The sequence below is a fragment of the Alexandromys fortis genome, unplaced genomic scaffold (genome assembly GCF_014885135.2).
Source record: "Alexandromys fortis isolate MF-2015 unplaced genomic scaffold, M_Fortis_MF-2015_v1.1 scaffold_0, whole genome shotgun sequence".
Taxonomy (NCBI): Eukaryota; Metazoa; Chordata; class Mammalia; order Rodentia; family Cricetidae; genus Alexandromys; species Alexandromys fortis.
This window is the reverse complement of record NW_026067949.1, coordinates 13,616,287-13,635,872: the sequence shown is the minus strand read 5'-3', so window position 1 is coordinate 13,635,872 and position 19,586 is coordinate 13,616,287. Positions and strand designations below refer to the sequence as shown.

At 39.3% G+C, this 19,586-nt stretch overlaps 1 protein-coding gene across 4 annotated transcripts in view; it reads right to left on the bottom strand.

Moving 5' to 3' along the window:
• Positions 1-796: 796 nt before the first annotated feature.
• Tbc1d19 (TBC1 domain family member 19) overlaps positions 797-19,586 on the bottom strand; it is a 108,016-nt gene continuing 89,226 nt past the window's right edge. For 3 of the 4 annotated variants that reach the window (XM_050150220.1, XM_050150222.1, XM_050150221.1), the window contains 5 exons: positions 17,880-17,989; positions 15,766-15,857; positions 8,853-8,968; positions 4,330-4,400; positions 797-2,014 (listed from right to left, as the gene is read on the bottom strand). In XM_050150220.1, coding sequence (XP_050006177.1) covers positions 1,940-2,014; positions 4,330-4,400; positions 8,853-8,968; positions 15,766-15,857; positions 17,880-17,989 — 464 coding nt within the window. In that variant the 3' untranslated portion in view covers positions 797-1,939. The remainder of the gene's footprint in view (positions 2,015-4,329; positions 4,401-8,852; positions 8,969-15,765; positions 15,858-17,879; positions 17,990-19,586) is intronic. The other variant, XM_050150223.1, reaches the window with a different exon arrangement.

The following is a 19,586-nucleotide window of genomic DNA, read 5'->3' as shown; positions in this document are numbered from 1 at the left end:
TATCAGGTAATGATTGGTTTCTCAATTGACATAATCTCAAGCTGTCACGAAATACAACACGCATGCCAATGAAGCGGGCATTCTTCATATGTTACCTTCCAGCTGTTGACATCAAACTGTCACATAAAAACTAATACATATGGAATCGATATTTTACATTAAAAATCACTTTCAGGTATATTTTCTCATGGGTCCTTTACAATTTTTTAAGGCAAACACAGCAGGAACAATATTTTTCAATCATCTGTCTGGTCTCCCTCTCAATTGCCAATAACAGAGATCTAATTATTTAGGAACATATAGTATGAGCAAAGGTCCCTAATCTAGTGTCCCAGACAACTGCAATGTCTCTAACTAGTGAGTTCATATCATCTTTAAAAAGTTTAAAGATGGGCATGTCTGTAAACATCTACTAATCATTTAAAATGCAACTTCTTCCTACTATTGTTGCCACTGTGACAAAGGGAGGGGCACTAGGCCTGGAGTCATGTTTGTCCCTCCACGGAGGTGCATCTGGACATGGACATCAGCAAGGCATATGACATGAATGTGCCCCTTTCAAAAACAAAAACATGTGGGTTGGTTAAGAATCAATCACAGAACAAATTGTTTAGTCTTCAGTAAGTCAGGAAGTACTGATGAATAAGAGAATTTAGATTTTTCAGTAAATTCTTCATATCTAATTTAATTTCACTGCACTTGAATTACTATGTTGAATTTAATAAGATATGCTGTGAAAATAAGATTCCTAAGATACATTTGATGAGATTTAATAAAATTTCAGATAAGGAGAATATCAATCTATTGGTTTATTTGAGTTTTATTAAAATGATTAGCATCTTCAACTTTCATCTAAAATTAGAAGACAATATTTTTTCACATCCTATTATTCCATATACTGAAATGGTATATCTTTAAAGAAATATAAAACAAAACTTTTGCTCATAATGAACACTAAGTAGGACCCAATCCCTTGAATACTGGCTTCAGTTCTAGAATGAAGGAACACTTGTGTCTCTGAGCTGTTCTGCTCCACAAGTCAATCTGGAAGGACTGAGCTTCAGCATAGCCAATGTGATTTTCATCCTTCTTCCAAGGAGACAGACTCTGGCACCATGCCTCAGCAGTGTCCAGGCTTCTATGTGAAAGACGTAAGGTTAGGGAGTGCAAAGGGAGCCCTCTATACATTTCTGACTTCCAGCGTGAAGAGTAAGATATTATAAGATGGAGGCAGTGGTGCAAAACACCCGCAATCCCAGCACTTGGCAGATGGAGGCAGGAGGATGTGGAATTCGGTCATCCTCTGCTGCACAGTGAGTTTGAGGACAGCCTGGGCTATATAAAACTGTCCCAAAAAGTATGGGATGGAGATATCTGTATAAATTTTCAAATGGAGATATTTAATGGAGAAATAAAGTGGAAGGATCTGAAAATCCATCATAAATTAAAAGCTAATTAACAGTACCAAAGCACAATTGAATTCCCACTCAAATGCATGATTGCTTCCAAGCCTTTTCATGTCCTATCCCATCATTGGCTTTAGTGGGGAGCAATTGATAAATAGAACTATATCTAGGGAGAAGTTTACAAATTAACAAGAAGCTGTGCTACCTCTTGACGTTTATTATAGTGCCTTTAGCTCTTATTGCATATATGGTATGTGCCCGTTACAAGTGAGGAATCTGTGCATGTAGGATGCTTGGTTCAGTAGAAGAGATGTCTATTGCTTCTCTGTTGACAGTCATCAGCATGCAAGCGCAGTATTTGGTGTGAAGGGTTATTGTTTCAAAAAGTGAAAAACTTCTTAGCTTTAACTGAGGAGGGAACATGATCTTTATTGGCTTATATGCAACGTTTAGTTTTGGTTGTATGCAGAGTTTGCATAGTTCATGATTAGTTTCTAATGAAAAACGAGATGTGCTGTCAGTGACCTCGATGATCAGGTGACAGTGGCAAACAGAAAAATTTGAAGAAGAGGCATAACTTTTAAAGTAGAAAGGTCAGCCAGAACTGCCTGGAACAAAAAAACCAAAAAGAAGTTATTAACACCAAAGTCTGTCAAATCAAGCACCACATAAACCCCTGTTGGGGGTGAGCCTGGCGGTGAGCCCCTCTCAGTTCTTCAGCTGGCTTCAGTCTCTCACGGGCTACACTTCCTTCCTGGAGTCTCTGAACATGTGCACAATTTAAAATGCACATAAGAAGAGAACTGAGCTCAGCCTTGCACCTTCCTCACATCACAGGCAACGAGAGTTTAGAGAAGGTCTAGCATTTCAGCCTGGGTCTATTAATAAACCTCCATTATGAACCCTAGACCCGTTACTCTAGTGTAGAGAGTGACTGAGTGAAGGGAATCGTGTTGAGATGCGGCTAATATTTACTCAGTTGCACGACACAGAAACATCCTCTTCCTTTTAGACACAACATGTAGGTGCCTATTTGAAGGACAAGACTCACAGCTCTCTGAGAAATAACACATACATCCATGGCAGGCACTATCTGGCTGAACCATATCTCAGGTATAAACTCTAGCACCGAAAGAAATCAACTTTAAAGTTTATCAGTGGTTACACCACAGAGAAGACTGACACCCACCCCCCAACAAGAGTGGACTGCAAGTAGCCCATTGCATGGGCTCTTGCCCCATAGACTGGTGCTAGTCTGAGCCCCCCATTTGAGAAGTTTCTTTCTGCAGCAGGCTGCAATTAATGAAGAAACTCATAACTGGTCAAAGTGCTGAGAACAGGCGATTGTCAAGTACTCAGTTCTCCACTAAAGCTCAGGAACATAGTGGAAGAAGGGCAGAAAAAATGCAAGAGGCAGAGGACTGGGTGGGAGGTTGTGAGCCTGTGTCTTCTGGACAAGACAGGGCCACTGCCCCTATGAACTCACACAGTTGTGGTTCTCTCCATGAGGCCTACACAAGTTTAAGCCTGTCACAATTCCACTCTGCATGGGGGAGAGGTTCACCAGGTCCTCACAGTCTGGAGAGTTCCCAATAGTTGATGGATGATGGAAAAGGGGCTCATTTTCTCAGTGGTGTAGTAGCTGATAAGTTGACCATGCTTCAGTAAATAATCTTATACCCAAGCTCACGAAAGCAACCCTAATTAAACCCCAAAGATCACACATACACGGTGGGAGAGGGGAGTAAGAAGCATGGGTATTGATTAATGGGAAAGAGGATTTTATCAAGAGACAGAGAGGGATGAGACAAGGTAACAATAGTGGTTGAAATTGACCTAAATTCACTACATACTTATATGAAAGTGATTGTCAAGGGGAAAAAAGGTACAAACAGAAAATATGGTGGGCTATCAGTAAGAATCATGTGGCTGAAATTGACCTAAATTCACTACATACTTATATGAAAGTGATTGTCAAGGGGAAAAAAAGGTACAAACAGAAAATATGGTGGGCTATCAGTAAGAATCATGTGGCTGAAATTGACCTAAATTCACTACATACTTATATGAAAGTGATTGTCAAGGGGAAAAAAAGGCACAAACAGAAAATACGGTGGAGTATCAGTAAGAATCATGTGGCTGAAACTTACCTAAATTCACTACATACTTATATGAAGGTGATTGTCAAGGGGGAAAATGGCACGAACAGAAAATACGGTGGAGTATCAGTAAGAATCATGTGGCTGAAATTGACCTAAATTCACTACATACTTATATGAAAGTGATTGTCAAGGGGAAAAAAAGGCACAAACAGAAAATACGGTGGAGTATCAGTAAGAATCATGTGGCTGAAACTTCCCTAAATTCACTACATACTTATATGAAGGTGATTGTCAAGGGGGAAAATGGCACGAACAGAAAATACGGTGGAGTATCAGTAGGAATCATGACTGAATTCTGAAATGCACGAACACACACAGATGGCAGGAAAGGAAGGAAGGAGAGAAGAAACCCAGCTTCAAATCGTTAATTCACCCCTGAAAAGAACCCAAAGCTTGGATGGTGAGAACTTCCTTCAAACACATACTATTTAACTCTTTCAGTTAGTGTTCTTGTTTGTAACACATGGGCAAAGAAAGTGTACTATAGGTTCCCATTAAAACCACTAGGTCTTTGGTTTTCCATAATGGTTATAATGGTTTCCTGAAAGAATCTTGTTTATGACCCCGCATAAGAAGGTTGTTTTCAAGTGATTAGGGAAATTTGAGCACTTAATAATACTTAACTCAGAATTTATAGGTTTTACCCGAGTTACAAAATTCAGCTACAAGAAGTGCGTGTCCTATGCACCAGACACTAGAGCGATGGCCTGGCGGCCTCTCGGGAGCTATTTCCATCCCATGGCAGTGAAACTTATCCTTACTTCAGCTGCAGCCAGTGATGTCACCTCCATCAGGTTCACTGCTCGGAAAGCAAACACGGCAGCTGCCAGCACTGGAAAAGAATGCGCACTATGTCAACTGCTGGCCTCCTCAGCAGCCCGGACACACATGCTCTGCCACAGCCACCACACAAAGCAGAAGGAGCGTGCAGTGCAGCTGTTCCCCTGCCCTCTGCCCTAAGGAGCCGTCCTAAGTGGGACATCTAGTCTAGAGAACAGCGCAGAGCCACTTCACGGAGTGAGTCCCATAGTTTGGGGGAAGGAAAATTGGGTGGTCTCAAAAAGTCATTTATAAACAAACAATTTCCTTCACACCAGCAAATAGCACTGTAACTGTTGAAGTGAATGGTGCTCTAAGGGTGGTCTTTCAAGTCAGTTCATTTTGACACAGATATTTCTAGTATATGAAATTGAGAAGCCTCAAAAAGTCACATGAAGTTAAATTTTAAAAACTCGTGTGTTTGAGGGAGGTGTCCCAATATAAACGTGGGTGTAAAACTGTTTAAAAGTGACTTACAATATCTTGTTATATTTATATCTTTGTGTACTCATTATTGACTTTCATAGCGCTATCTAAATGGCTAGTTCTACACAGAGGGCTGTTGTAAGGCTAATCTTAGTATTTACTTTGTTAGCTACAAGAAAAATAAGTTGAAAATTCAAAAGCATATAGACAATTTGAATTTAGTAACAGATATTAAGTAGAAACATTGGGACCATCTGTTTCTGTTAACAAGCACGCACTCTATCAATATAGGAGTGACCATGAAACTCCCAGCCAGTGAGGACCCATTTACCAGACAGGCAACCCTGGTGAGAAAATAGAATTGCCTGGATAGAGCCCCTGACTCTACCATTTTTCCCCGTGGCCTTAGCTGGTAGTGCACTCCCTACCCTTCAAGCACTGAAGCGGGAGGTAAACATGATTTGGAAGGCTGGTTCTCGGGTTCATTGCATAGCCAACACAAACCTTTTTATACGATTTTACTATGAGGAAAACCATGGCAGTTAATTTTCACGCCATCCACCGAGAATTAAGTACTATTATCCAGTTCATTTTGCTAGTGTAGGAACTGAGGCATGGTGAGCTGGCTGTCCTTTCTGGTCACAGGGAGAAACAGAGCTGATACTTAAGCCTGGTTCTAAGTCCTGTGCATATGACCCTTGCATGATTTCCCTATTGAGTTCAAAGGCAAGGAGTAGGACTCGGCCCTGACATCAGAGACTGTGCTCTCTTAGGGAGGGTCAGCATTGCTGTGCCTCAGAAGACTCCAGACGTGGCCCGTGGTGGTCCAGGGCCCTGTCAGGAAGGCTGTGCTTGAGGAGTGGAATCAGGCTCTTGCTGTCCAGGTCTCCAACTCACCCCATGAAAAGAGCAGTGCAAGCAGGGGAGCTCAGGCATTCTGCGTGCAGATGAGAGACTTTCGGGATGTCTGGCAAGAGCATTATAATGAGACAGAAAAGAAAACCCTGCAGAAAACTCGGGGAAAATCTGAAGATAAATTAAAATGAATCAGCGGGAACTATTAAACATGAAAAAGGGATTAAGAGATCTGGATCAAAGGGCGTTCTTTCTCTTTAGCTGAAAAGAGTTAAAAAGGAATGTAAAGTCACGGAACATGATGTTTACAGGAGTATTAAATCCATTTCTGTAGGCTAACAATTGTTTACTGCTTCCCACTATCTAGAATCATTTTTGGACAGTGGAAACACTTTAGAGGCTAAGAAATATGACTCTCACTTTCATTTCTGTATATAGTTGAGCAGCTGTGAAAGTTTGACAGGATGTCCAAATATTTGCTGCAGCAGGAAAGAGTTCTAGATGGTGGCCAGCTGTGTGTCCGAAGGTAGAGAAGTCCACTGATTGAACTCAGCATCCGAATGGGAGCGCATAGCCTTTATTTATGTTGGTGTCACATCACACAAGTGCCTTTCTGTTGGCTTCATGTTGAGCTTGTCCAGCCTCTCTGTACGGAACAATTTGCCATGGAGAGAGGAGCTATACTTTGGGGCATCCTTAACTGAAGCCATGCTGCATATGAAATGTGGAAACGGCTGTGTTCACTGTGGGTTTTCACAACTATTCTCACTACTTTAATCTTAATAAACTCTATCATGACATCAAGATGCCTCTGTCTTCAGCTCTTCTTTAGTGGTCTGCCAGTCATAATTAAGGACAGATGTATTTATGAAAAGATTTCTTAAGACTCTATAATAACATATTTGATGTTAAAAGGTGGCTCTTAAATACCTGTATCAAAACTATATGACATAATTGATAGAAATCTGTGTATCTCTTCATGAAGTGATCTATTATTATAGACTTTTCCATGAATTCCAAGGTTGGGAGCTCCAACACTCCAATTTTATCTGTAGATGTTCTAAAAATCTTGTAAGCTTTGAGAGCATTCAGGCAAGTGCGTGGATGCAATATATGGATCAGTTTCTATCTCTTTGCCAGTCTGGTTTTAATCCATGCACTGAACTAGTTCATGCATGAACTAACAGAGTACCTGGTAGAAAGCAAACCCAGTATTCCACAGACTTCTCTCTTCTCTCTCCCTTTCTCTAAGCTAAGGCAGTGATGAGGGACAAAACGGGAAACCTGGAATCTGAAGAGTCCTTGAAAGTTTCTTTCAAAGCTTCCTTCACGGGAAAACATTTCCTCTTTCCAGGTGGCAAAGCTCATGCTACTCAGTTACTCTCCGAGAGAGCATTTCTCATCCTGTGCTCACCCACTATCTTCTCTGGAGTGACCAGAAAATGAGGAGTATGCTCTTAAAAGTTCAGGAATACCCAAAGAGAGTAGCCTGGTGAAGTCTAAAATCCAGACATTTGTGACATGGTAGCAGAAAACCAGACTGCTTAGTCTGGAAAATAGAAGACTCCAGGGAAAGATGGGGGATTGAAAGCAGAAAAAAACATGAAAACATCTTGGTTTAAAAGGGGCATATTTGGAGCTGTAGAGATGACTCAATGATTAAGAGCACTTGCTGCTCTTTAATATAACCTGAGATCAGTTCCGAACACCCAAGCAGAGTGGCTCACAACTGCCTGCAATTCTAGCTTTGTGAGATTAGATGCCCTCTTCTGGTGTCTGTAAGTACCCCCCCCCACACACACACACAAATAATGTCTTCAAAAAGAAAAAAAGGGACACTTTAAATTTTAAGTTATGTTATTCATTTTGTGTGTGTGTTCACATATGTATGTGTGTGGGTGTGAATGCCACAGTGTACATATGGAAGCCGTGCTATGTGTGTAAAAGTCAGAAGACAACCAGTGGTTCTCTCCTTCCACCATGTAGGTCTGGGGGATTTAACTTAGGTTGTCAGACTTGGCAGTAGGTACCTTTACCCACTGAGCCATCTCACAGGCCCTATAACCATAAACAAATGGGTCCTCTGAAAGGGCAGGACTACCTAGCCTTTAAGCATAGAACAGAGGATAAGGACGCTTGGTCAGAAATGTCTGAAAAGCTATGGGATGCTCTCTGACATTCCTGCATTCCTAGATGATCTGCCACTGTCCTTTAGCTAAAGTGATGAGGGTAGACCGTTCTCCCCTAACAAGTTTATATGAGCGTTAAGAAAAATGACAGAAGGATGCTGGGAGTTGTTAAAGCATCAATCAATGTCAGGCTGACTGCACCTGAGGTGACATTTATCTTCATGTACTTTATAGTTATTCTAATTTCACCTTTCCAAATGTCACCCAAATACTACGAGACTCTGGCATTCCAGAAAATGTTAATATGGTGCCCAGAGAATATTCTTGACACATTATTTTTCTTATTGCTACAATATCCCAGAGAGGTGATTTTAACAGTAAAGGCAGGAAGCAAACAAAACATGGCCAGGTTTTCTGTACCCCATATGTTGTTGCAAAAATATCCTAGTTGTTACTTGAATTTTCTAGTAATCCTAGTGACAAAGAACTGAGTCAGCTGTGCACTAGGGTGCAGGCCACAGCAGGAATCTGTATGTGGAACGCCGCAGTCTGATTGGTTTACATCTGTTGTATAAACTGCTTAATCATTAGCAATGGATGATCTATGGCTTCCGTGAGCAAAAGAAGTGCCCCTCCCCACTTTTTAAAGAGAGAATACCTAAGAGAAGAAATTTTGGCACCAGGGTAGAAGCCAGAGACTACGAGCAAAAATGAAAAGGTTTGGAATGTAGAATAAACTGCAGTCCAGAAGAGGCATGCCTTGAGATATGCAGGGGGCTCAGCCTCTGAGGAGGGGCACGGGACAGAATGTTCTGAAGCTGGGGTTAGAGCATAAGGCAAGTATATCTGCTGCACAAACCCCACAGAGACCAGGACTCAAGTGGAGTAGGGAAGTTAGGTGGGTGCATCAAAGCGCGGAACTGCAGAACCTGTCTTCTAGGCCTGCTCAAGCTATTAAATGTTCAGTGATGAACGCAGACCCTTCCCTAATGACGGTAGGAAAGGGGCTTCATGTAGAAACAGCATGGGTTTCACAAACAAGCACTCACTCTTACCAGCAAGAATTTCCAGAGAGTTGTATCCTAGGATTCTATCCCACAAAAGCAAGAGTTGATCTGTAGCTAAGTATCCAGAAAAAGCTCGAACCATCCACTTAAATGATATACGAAGTCTGTGGGCAAGAAAATTAAGAATTAATTGTGTCGTTAGATCCTCTCCTCAGAAAAGGCAATATTAGAAGAATCAAACCGATTCTGTTTTTATTATAAATATTTCAAGACTCTTTATTTCCTAAAAGCTGAAAAAGGTCACTGGCAAGCAGATGGGTCTTCAATCTGAGGTCTCTGAACTACTAAGAGGAGGAACTGTGTACGATTGAGTTCATGTTTATAAACATCTTACACTCATCAACAGTTGTATCTTAATTTTTGGCAAGCCATGGCATTTTAGATTGTTGTTCTGAATACTTTTAAAAAAACATTCGGTGCTTTTATATTTCTCAGCTGAGTAAGTTTTACCTGCACATCTCAGCCAAACTGCTACATGAGGTGGATAAAATAAAGTAAAGCAACAAGTAGGAAATATGGAAGAAAAGTGGTTTAAAGCAATAAATACCTTAGAATTCTTATTTCAAACCCTTCATTTTAATGAGGAAGTCATAAAAACAAATTCAATTGAATTTATTTTGCTACAAAAAGTTCAAAGATATATGAGATCCCACTTTTGTAAATCAGTTATTTATATTACAATAACAGCTTTTCCCCAGAATCACAAAATGAGCCCTTTGGTTTTACCGTCATAAGAGATAAATTAACCTCTCACATTTCTGTATTGTCTATGAGCATCTAAAAGTCACTTGACTGTACCTGAGAGGTCACAGTCAAATTCTTTGTGGAATTATTCTAGAGTTTAATATGATTAAGTATTGGTCAGTGGTATTTATAAATTAAGCCTTTTGATTGGTTTAAAATCAAACAAAAACTTTGTCCATAAATATTTTAATATTGATAAATACATCTAAATAATTATATTAAATCATTTTCATTTTACTCAAATTCTCAGTTTCTTGGGGGAAGAAACAGTATTTCTCTTTATATAGATAACACAACAATGACTTTAAAAGCACAAACTCGTTGGGGGTAATTTAGCATAGCAGAATCTACCCTTGCAGGTATACAGTTCCATGAGTTTTATATGAAGAATGACAAGATGAAAATTGTAGAATCGAATAGTATAATAATTATTTGAAAAAGATGAAACACAATGATACAACCTCCAAGTTACTGAGTAAGTCTGACTTAAATGAGAAAGGAAAAACTCGGATGAGCATATATCCATAGAAATATGATCTAAAGAAGTCTCTAGTCTCAACCACAGAAAAAAGTCATTGGAAATCAAGTAACAAAAATTAAAAGAGACACATAAATAAAAAGCACGTGGGGAGTTTCAAGCACCTCGGTGGGGTGGGAGAGCAAAATTGGAAGCATGGACATGATGTCACTGCAACCCAGAAGAGGAGCAGAGTAAGTGTGGTGCACAAACACACTGGGAGATGGCCGCTAACCAAAAAGTCCCACAGTATGACAACAGATATAAATTCATACGATGATCAACAGACTCCAACAGCATAAACTCAGAAAAATCCAAGTCTAGAGATGTTGCAATCAAGTTGCTGAAAGGTAAAGATTTGAGTTTTGATAGCAACCACAGAAAGAAGGATTAAAATAACCCTTCCTGAAATGTTCAGTAGAATTTCAAGCTGTTCAGACACCCAAGCTTAGAATTTTTTTAAAAGTGGAATATATACATTTACTAATAAAATGCTATGGAACAAGAGGCACCTACCTACAGAGGCCCAAAAATGTGAGCCTGTTTCCACCTTGTCTGAAGGTCAGAGAGTCTGAGGTTGCACAAAATTGTTGACAACAACCAGGGCTACACAACCTAATCCAGGATGTGGTTACTTGGTTCTTTTGACTTTGAGATGGCCATACAGGGAGATCCAATCCACCCTGACAAATGGCCAGGACTTGCAAGAATACTTCTGCTCCTTCTTTTGAAACAGGAGGTTTGATCTTGGGAGTGGCTGTATTCAGGATATTTGGTCTAGGGTGGGTTCACTGCCTAAATAACAGAATGTTAATGACTTGATATCTCAAGGTATTGAAGCAAAAAACTGTTCAAGTTGTCCTTTGTATTATATTAAAGAAGTCGTTTGTTGCCTTCTTCCCCCTTTCGTACTGGGGTATAAAAGTGTATGGAAAATTAAATGCAGGGATTTCAGTACTCACTGAATCTCCCTCTGGACACTGTCCTACGTCTCTGTTTTATTATTTTCACTTACATCTTCACTCTCTTTACTATTTTTCTGATTCCCATACCCCTACCCTGGTAAGTAGTATTTTTGTTGAAGGTGGTCACCAACACCTAACAAAGATCATTCATCAACAGGGTAAATAAAAAATGAATGGTGTGAATAAACTGGAATAAAAACAGGTCAGTTTTTTTTAAAGTAGCCAGAAGTAAATGAAAAGAAAGAGCATAGGAAACAGAAAATTTTAGAAAGATAGATTTCAATAAAATAAATATCAATTATGTTAAGTAATAAGTGGAATAAACATACCAGTTAGAAGACAGATTACTATATGGGAAGAATCAACTATACTTTGACAAGAATTGTACTTGAAAATGAAAAGCATTGATAATTGATATGTTAAGTTAAAATAGAAAACACCATGCAATTAAAAGAAAGCTATCATGGCTATACTGGCATCTAGTATAATAGATTTATGGTCAATAATTAAGGACAATAATTGGGCCAAATCTCCTTAAAACATATATTTAAATTATATATAATAATGAAGGAAGAAGAGATCTACAATTGTATAGAGACTAATATTGCTCAATAATTAAGAACAAAAGAAAACTGACAAAGAGCTGAATAAAAGAAGAAAAAAGGCGTTCCAACATGTGTTAAATTTATTGACATTTATAGAGTTATGCCAAGTATTTATGGGACACAAATCCTGTGTGTGTGTGTGTCTGTGTGTGTGTGTGTGATGATTACAGAACAAGTTTTAGGAGCTGGCTCTTGTCTTTCATTCTGAGGCAGGGTCTCAGGCTGTTTCTCAATGCTGTGCTGTATACTTCAGCGGAGTGGCTTGTCTGAAGATGTCTGGTACAGCCTTCTGTTTCTGCCTCCCATGCTGCCACCGCAGTGGTGGGACTGCAGATGTAAGCTATCACATTCAGTTTTTTATGTAGGTCCTGGGGCTGGGAGGTTGGGTTGTCAGGCTTGTATATCAAATATTTTTAACACAGAACCATTTCCTTGCTCCAAGAACATAAATTCTTTTCAGTGGATATGCAACATTTGTCTTGATTGATTATATTTAAATCAAAAATAAGTCTAAAAAAATTCAAAGCTCTGAAGTCATATGAAATGTGCTGACTAACAACAGACTATAAATAGATTGCAATAGTGGAAAAAAACTCCAACATTCCCAATATTTGGAAAGTAATATCACATTAAATAATATCACATTAAAAAAATTATGGGATAGGGATTAAGGCAGGGTGTCTCATTGTCCTGGCTGTCCTAGAACTCACTATGTAGACTAGGCTGGCCTCAAACTCATGGAAATCTTTCTACCTCTGCCTCCTAAGTACTGGAATTAAAGGAATATGCCACCATACCCAGCTCAATTTTGAATTATTTAATAAAATGTTTTTCATATCCTTCTCCCTCCCTATCCACATAACTCCTGTTCTTTTGCTGTCTTAAAAACCCCATCAAACCCCAAATCAAAATGTTTAGGTGGGGCTTCACCCCAGCCTCTGGCATCCATTCTAAAATGTTTGAGTGGAACTTTCCATTCCAAGGCTCCTCCCCTGGGAGTTGCCACAGTCCATACTCCACCTCTGAAAAAGCCTACCAAATGGTGATCCCTCCCCAGGGAAGGTCAAGATCACTCCCACAGGCTATTTAAACTGCCCCCCAGAGGAAAAGTATGTGGTCCTTCCGGTCCCCCCCCCCCCGCCATGTTTTCCTGGAGGCCACTAGAGAGGGCATCCATTAACATGGTCTGATTTGGATTATTGCATCGGTGGGGCGGTTTGTTGGGCCATAAAAACTTTATACACACACACACACACACACACACACACACACAAAATACAAAACAACTACAAAACTCACAAAACAACAATAAAACCCATAGGGTCTGTTTTGGATTGGTCAACTACTTCTGGGCATGAAGCCCATCTTGAAGTATGGTTGATATACCCAGTGCCATTACACTGAAGAAGACCGATTTTCCCTTTCAGCAGGTATCAACTGTAAATAGCTTCTTGGTTATAGGTAGGACTTTGGGCCCTCTTCCCCTTCTCTTGTACATGCTGTCAACAGTCACTGTGAGTTCATATGTGTATCAGCCATGTAGTATCTGGAAGACACTGTTTCCTTGGCTATTATAATCTTTCCCCCTCCTTTTCACATAGCTCCCTGAACCTTGATGAAGATATCCCAGTAATGGCTGAGTGCTCCAGAGCCTCTCATTCTCAGAACATTGTTCAATTGTGGGTCTCTGTGTTAATTGCCATTTCCTTTAAGAAGCTTCTCTGATGAGAGATGAGGGATGCACTGATTTATGGGGATATCAATATATCATTAAAAATCATTTAATTGCTATATTCATTTAGTAGAATAATAGTAGTAAGTTTTCTCTAGGGACTATTATCTATCTAGTTCCTAGACTTGTTAACAGTTAGTTAGTTCTATCTCTGGTTCTTGGAGCTGCTAGCAATTTCAGGTATGGACTATATCTCATGGAGCAGGCCTTAAGTCCAATAAGAATGGGTTGGTTACTCCTATAACATTTGTGCCACTATTGTGCCAGTGGGTATATCTCTCAGAGTTCATAGCTGGGTTAGACTGATGATTATTTGCGTATAGTACTTTCTAGCAATATGAAAGCTGGTCAGTAAGGGTCTAATAGGAAAGTGAATGATTTCTCCTTAAACAATACTGTTTTTAATATACTTGATGGTCAAACAGGAAATCACAAAGGAAAATCAAACATTTTTAATTGAATGAGATGATACCATATAAAAGTTTACTGGAATGAGGTAAAATTGACTCTGAGAGAAATCTTTAACAATAACGCTTGTATCGAGAAGGAGAGGTACCATAAATAAGAGTAAAATAAACCCAAAGAAAGTATAAAGGTAAAAAGAATGAAAGAGCAGAAATGAGAGTAACTGAAACTGTAAAACAAGAGAAAACTTAACAGGACATCAGGACATAAAATTCATTCTTTCAAAGATGGCTAAAGTTAATAAATCCCCAGGCAGAATAATCAACAAAAGGAGGCAGGGCAGGGATGCACTGAGCCCTATCCCCAGGACCAACTCCAACAAGAGAACTGACTGATGTAAACTGTCCTCTGATTTCCACAAGCGTGTGTGTGTGTGTGTGAGAGAGACAGAGAGAGAGAGAGAGAGAGAGAGAGAGAGAGAGAGAGAGAGAGAGAGAGAGAGAGAGAATACATTATTTTCTACCTACCTGCTGGGCTTTTTATACTTCCTCCTGTTGAAGAATTTTAAGACTAAAAATCTAAATGTAGAATTCTTGTAGTAATTTAAAATGTGTAAGTAGACTAGAAAACAACTACCAACACTATATTTTCTAGCAATGAACTAAACATCTTCAACCCAATAAAAAAAAGCCCAGTTATATCCAACTTTTAATCTCCCAACAGTGAACAGAGGTCAGTGAGTGACCCTTTAAAAAGCTCAATACAAACTATTTTTGCCACATTCCTGTTTTACAGTCTCATTTAAGAATACAATACTTTTCAAAAGAGGCCACAAAAGAGTATCAATTCTGAATTATCAAAGGACAATAAGAAATATTGTTTCTTAAATAACACTTGAAATCTTTTTCAGATCCAATGGGTATCAGAGAAATTCCTTTTATGTCTGTATCTTGTCTATTCTCACAGAACCCAGAAACAATTCCATAAGGTCATACTTCTCTTCACTTTTAAGATAAAGAAATCTAGATATCTTGATTTAAATATAAATATGAATTTATAGCTCACATAACTTTACCTGGATGCACAGCTTAACAGAAATAGAATTTGCAGCTGGGTTGTATTTATATCTACTAAGGCAGGCACTGGCTGTATATTTATGTATGAAGAAGACAAAAACCACACTTCGTTGCCATTAAGTCCTGAGGCCTTAAAGAGTTAGTGTCCTTTCTTCACACGGACCAACCTCAACAGTGTGTGAGGCTGCTCAGAGAGGACAGAGCAAAGCTCTCATCTAGATGAAAGTATTTAAAAGGAGACAGAGCCATTTACTGAGGTCAGAGCTAATCCACATATTCACCAATATTCGCCTACTACTCAAAGTGAGATCAGTGAAGCAAATGCAAAGTTCTATAAGAGAAAACACAGGACAACTGCTGGGAGGGATTTGGTCTCTTCCCTTTAGTGAAGCCAGCAAACTTTAACCTTATAAAGGGCACAGTTGGGCTCTGATAACTCTAGTTCACACTGACTTGTACCATACTTCCCAGGCTCTATTTGTTTCCATAAATGTTTTCATTGTGAACTAAAGTTAGATGAATTTGGTGGTCCTTCTACAAGACACAAAACTCAATAGGATCTCAGTCATTCTTCTTAGCACATTGTTTTTTTCCAGTGCTGGACCTAAACTCAGAGGCTCGTACATGCTGGACAAGTACTTTCCCACCGAGCTGCGTACCCAGCCCTCTACCAAGAACCTAATTGTTTCTTCTTTTGCAGTACAGATGCACTTAATGACTGGTACTTTTGGGGGGGAGAATTGTCGCCGTACAGTCTGTACTGTGGCTGTGTGTGCAGGCAAAGAGCAAGAGTGTTGTTTCCAGCTTCACCGTGGGAAAGCATTGTGACGAGGCAGTGAGGCGATAAAAATACTTACGGCTGAGCTCCGATTTCTCTCAGGTGGTAAAAGAGCTGGGGAAGATAGGTTTGAAGAAGAGTTTCAAACAGCAGACAGAGCGACACAATACCCTGCATCCAACAACGAATCAAAAGAGAAATAGTTTAGTCTTTTAAATACGAACTATGGTAACACATCATTCAAAAAGACAATGCATATTGAATCAAAACAAGAACACACCAGTGGATCTCTGACACCAGATTTAACAGTAAATTTTTATGTTGTCATAAATATGCGTTGTTGACCTGCTAAGCAGTCTCTTTTTAAACACAACAGCCCCACTCCGCCATGGCTGGACCACTCAAGGCAAACATAAGCATTCTTTACAGAAAGCCTGCCACTTGTGAGCCACACAGCATCACTGAGGTCTAGCAAAAGTAGTTTTCTGTGTATGTGCTCCAGTTCCCAGGCATCTCCCGGTGCTTTTGCTCTCCCCGTCCCTCTTTCCCCATGTGTGTTTGTACATCCAGCTCCCCCTTTTGGAAAACACTGCCTGCTTTTCTCACTTCTTTGAATCACACCAAGTTATCAAACAAAAAATATCTAATCATTATCAAACAAAAATATAATTACTATCAAATAAAAAATATAATTATTATCAAACAAAAATATCTGGTTACTAAGAATAAAAGTTTTGCTTGTTTTGTAAATTTACTTTTTAAAAAGGGACATTATTTGTAAAGTAGAAGTAACCAATTTAAGCAAGTTATTTTGTTTTTTGTTTAAGTGTTTTTATTCCTTAGCAACTTAAGTTTTTCTGGGACTCAGCAATCCTCAGGTTGCTCTTTGTAAGGAAGTTTTCACCCTTTTTTTGAGTTTCTAAACTGTCATGGTTTTAAATAGTTGCAGTCTGGCTATAATCCCGAACATGAGACAAGTGTCAGTCAATTCCCCAGAGAAGGAAGGAAAGGGGCGGGGCTAGAAGGTGTGGCTGGGTATTGTCCAGATTGTTTTTTTCAAAACTCTGAGGCATAAAATGTGTATGGGAGTCTGTATGTGCATGTTTCTGTGTGCTTGTTTGTATGCTTGTGTGTGTATACATGTGTATACACACTGTGAGTGTGTGTGTGTGTGTGTGGCTACAAGACTATGATCCCGACAATGATATGAGAAAGGAGAACTATTAATAATCATTTTCCTGTTTATTCTAGGTTAAATAGAAATAGAAGATAACAACTAAACCCAATTCTCTTCAAGAGAGTCTCAAGATGATTTGTTAGCTTATCTGTGACATTCTAGCATTTTCTTAGTTGCCAGCTTTCACTGACAATGCAGGAGGGCAAACTGAAGGCAAAGAAAGTGGAGCAGGGGCACACAGTTGGAAATGGAAGGATAAAACCCAGCTGTTCAATTTAGTAGAAAGAACAGTCTTCACTGGGCAGTTTGGCCAGCCTGCCCTGCCTTCCAGCGACAGGTTCTTCCAGAGAGCTAGGTACGCTACCCTTAGGAAGACCAAGACCACAGAGGGGAAAGCTGAAAGAAAAGTAAAGGCTGCCTTGCCAGGGCTCATAGGCAAAAAAAGATAGGACAAAGAAGTAAAAAAATAGAACAAAAGACTTAACTGCTATTAATATAGGAGCTGAATAAATACAAATAAAATATGTGGCAAAATAACTGATCATTGGCCACAAGACAAATAATGCTCAATTTCCATTTGAAAAGATGAAGTGATAATAACTGTAGCAATAATGAAAACAAGAAAGTGGCTATTTATATGCAGAGTGCCCATTCAGTTCTCACCTGCATGCTCTGCCCTGTAAACTTCCCACAGCAGCAGAGACGGCCTCATCAACCTCCCTTCTCAGACCCGGTGTCAACAAAGGAGGGAGGCATCTTTGTAACGGATGAGAATCTAGACATCCCATTTTTTTTTAAACACAGAAAGCTAAAAATCTAGATAATAAGAGATGTTTTCCTCACTACTCTGCAAAATATTTAAACATCACTTTCTTCTCTCTCGTTGATTCTAGAAATACATTATTTGAAACCATAAATTAAATTTTTTTGCTGTGTAATTTAAGGAGACCACCCCATGGCACATCTTCAGGGAAAGAACAGTTTAGAGTCTGAGTTGATCCAACTTATGAACTTACAGAAGGATGAGAGGAGATGGAGTGGAGTCTGAAGAAAAAGCGGACGTACATCTCACGAAATATCTGGTACAATTTGTACGGTTCATGATACAGAAAACACAGCGGTGCGACTAAAAGAGAAAGTAAGTGATAATACTGCATGACTAAAGTGTTTCGGTAAGTTCATGAAATGCAAAGCACAAAACGAGAGAGTATAGTGTCCACAACACAGCAGAGTCTGCTGGTCATGCACAAATTGTGTTTTAATGTTGCAAGTTCAAATAACTGTTAAATATCATACATGTACAGATTATAAATAGTTAGAATCCCAAGCTATCATCTGGCTGAGACCGAAGTGACAAGCTATATAAGCAGACAGATGAATTAGCAGGGAAGCACCGTCCGTTTCTTACCCCTTTGCTGAGACGGGTGTCATCGCCCGAGCTCCAGCTGCCCCTCAGCCTCCCGAGTAGAAGTTCCCCACTCTTCTTTTCAGTCATCACAACAACTTATTCATTAAAATTGTTATCTGAGATTTGCAAATGGAGAAACTAAGGCACAAGAGCTGAGATATTTATCCAAGGCTACAACACAGACTTGTTTCAGTGTCTGTGTTTTTTATCAAAAAGTTATGTTACACCAGCTTTTCGTTCCTGTGTCCTTGGTGATTTTCAGAAATGAAGAGCCCACCCCATAGCACATCTTAAATGTGACACCCTACACTTTTCTCTCTAAATCAGAGCTTCTACAAAATACGTAATTTTCTGCACCTTTGTTGTTAGCACATAGGTAGAAAATTTATCTGTGTATTGACTGTTTCTCAACCTTAGTAAATTCATTTATTAATCCTCACAGATTATCTGATTATTCCTTTAGATTTTCTATGCACATAATCACAATATCTGATAAGAAGGGAAGTTTTATTTTCTTTCCATTATTTGCTTATTTATTCCCTTATTTATTTATCTTGTTTTGCTTCATTGGCTATGGCCTTCAAAGGACTATACTAAACAAGCTGTACCAAGGGGGTATCTTTAACAGTTTAGAGACAAAACTTTTAATGTTGCTAAGTATAATATTTGCTATATATTCAGGTATTATTGACCAGAATAAAGGCATTCCCTCCTATTCTTAGATTTAGATAAGAGTTCTTATCATAAATATTTTGCTTATTAGTATAAATTATTCATAATGAGTTTCATCATTACATTTTCATATATTATATAATGCATTTTTATCAAATTTACTACCAGTTACCCTTGTGACTTCTTTCTGGACTAGGCAGTGGTAACTGCAGATGCTCACGGCTGCTCAGAAGGATGGAAACGAGTGACAGTTGACTGCCCAGCCATGAATGAATGGGATATCTGTTACCCCCTTCAAGTTTCTAGAAACATCATGGAAGAACCGGGAGAAAGAATGTAACAGCGGAGGAGCAGGAAGCAGTGGGAAAGTAAAGATGATCACTGACTTCTTCATATCACAAGGTCATTGCATTCTTCAGTTTGGAGTGGCTATGCTTGCCTACATAAGATGCATACGATCAACATCTGATTGTAGAGTGGGGACCATCTCATCAGGTCCCGACCCTTCCTGAGGATTTATATTCATTTAATATAGAGTGGGAGACATAGTCCATTTTCTTTAGTGATGTAGCCAACTGGTAACATGCCCAAACTCTGTAAAGAACTCCTCAACAAAAAGAACAATGTGGAAGGATTAGCATTC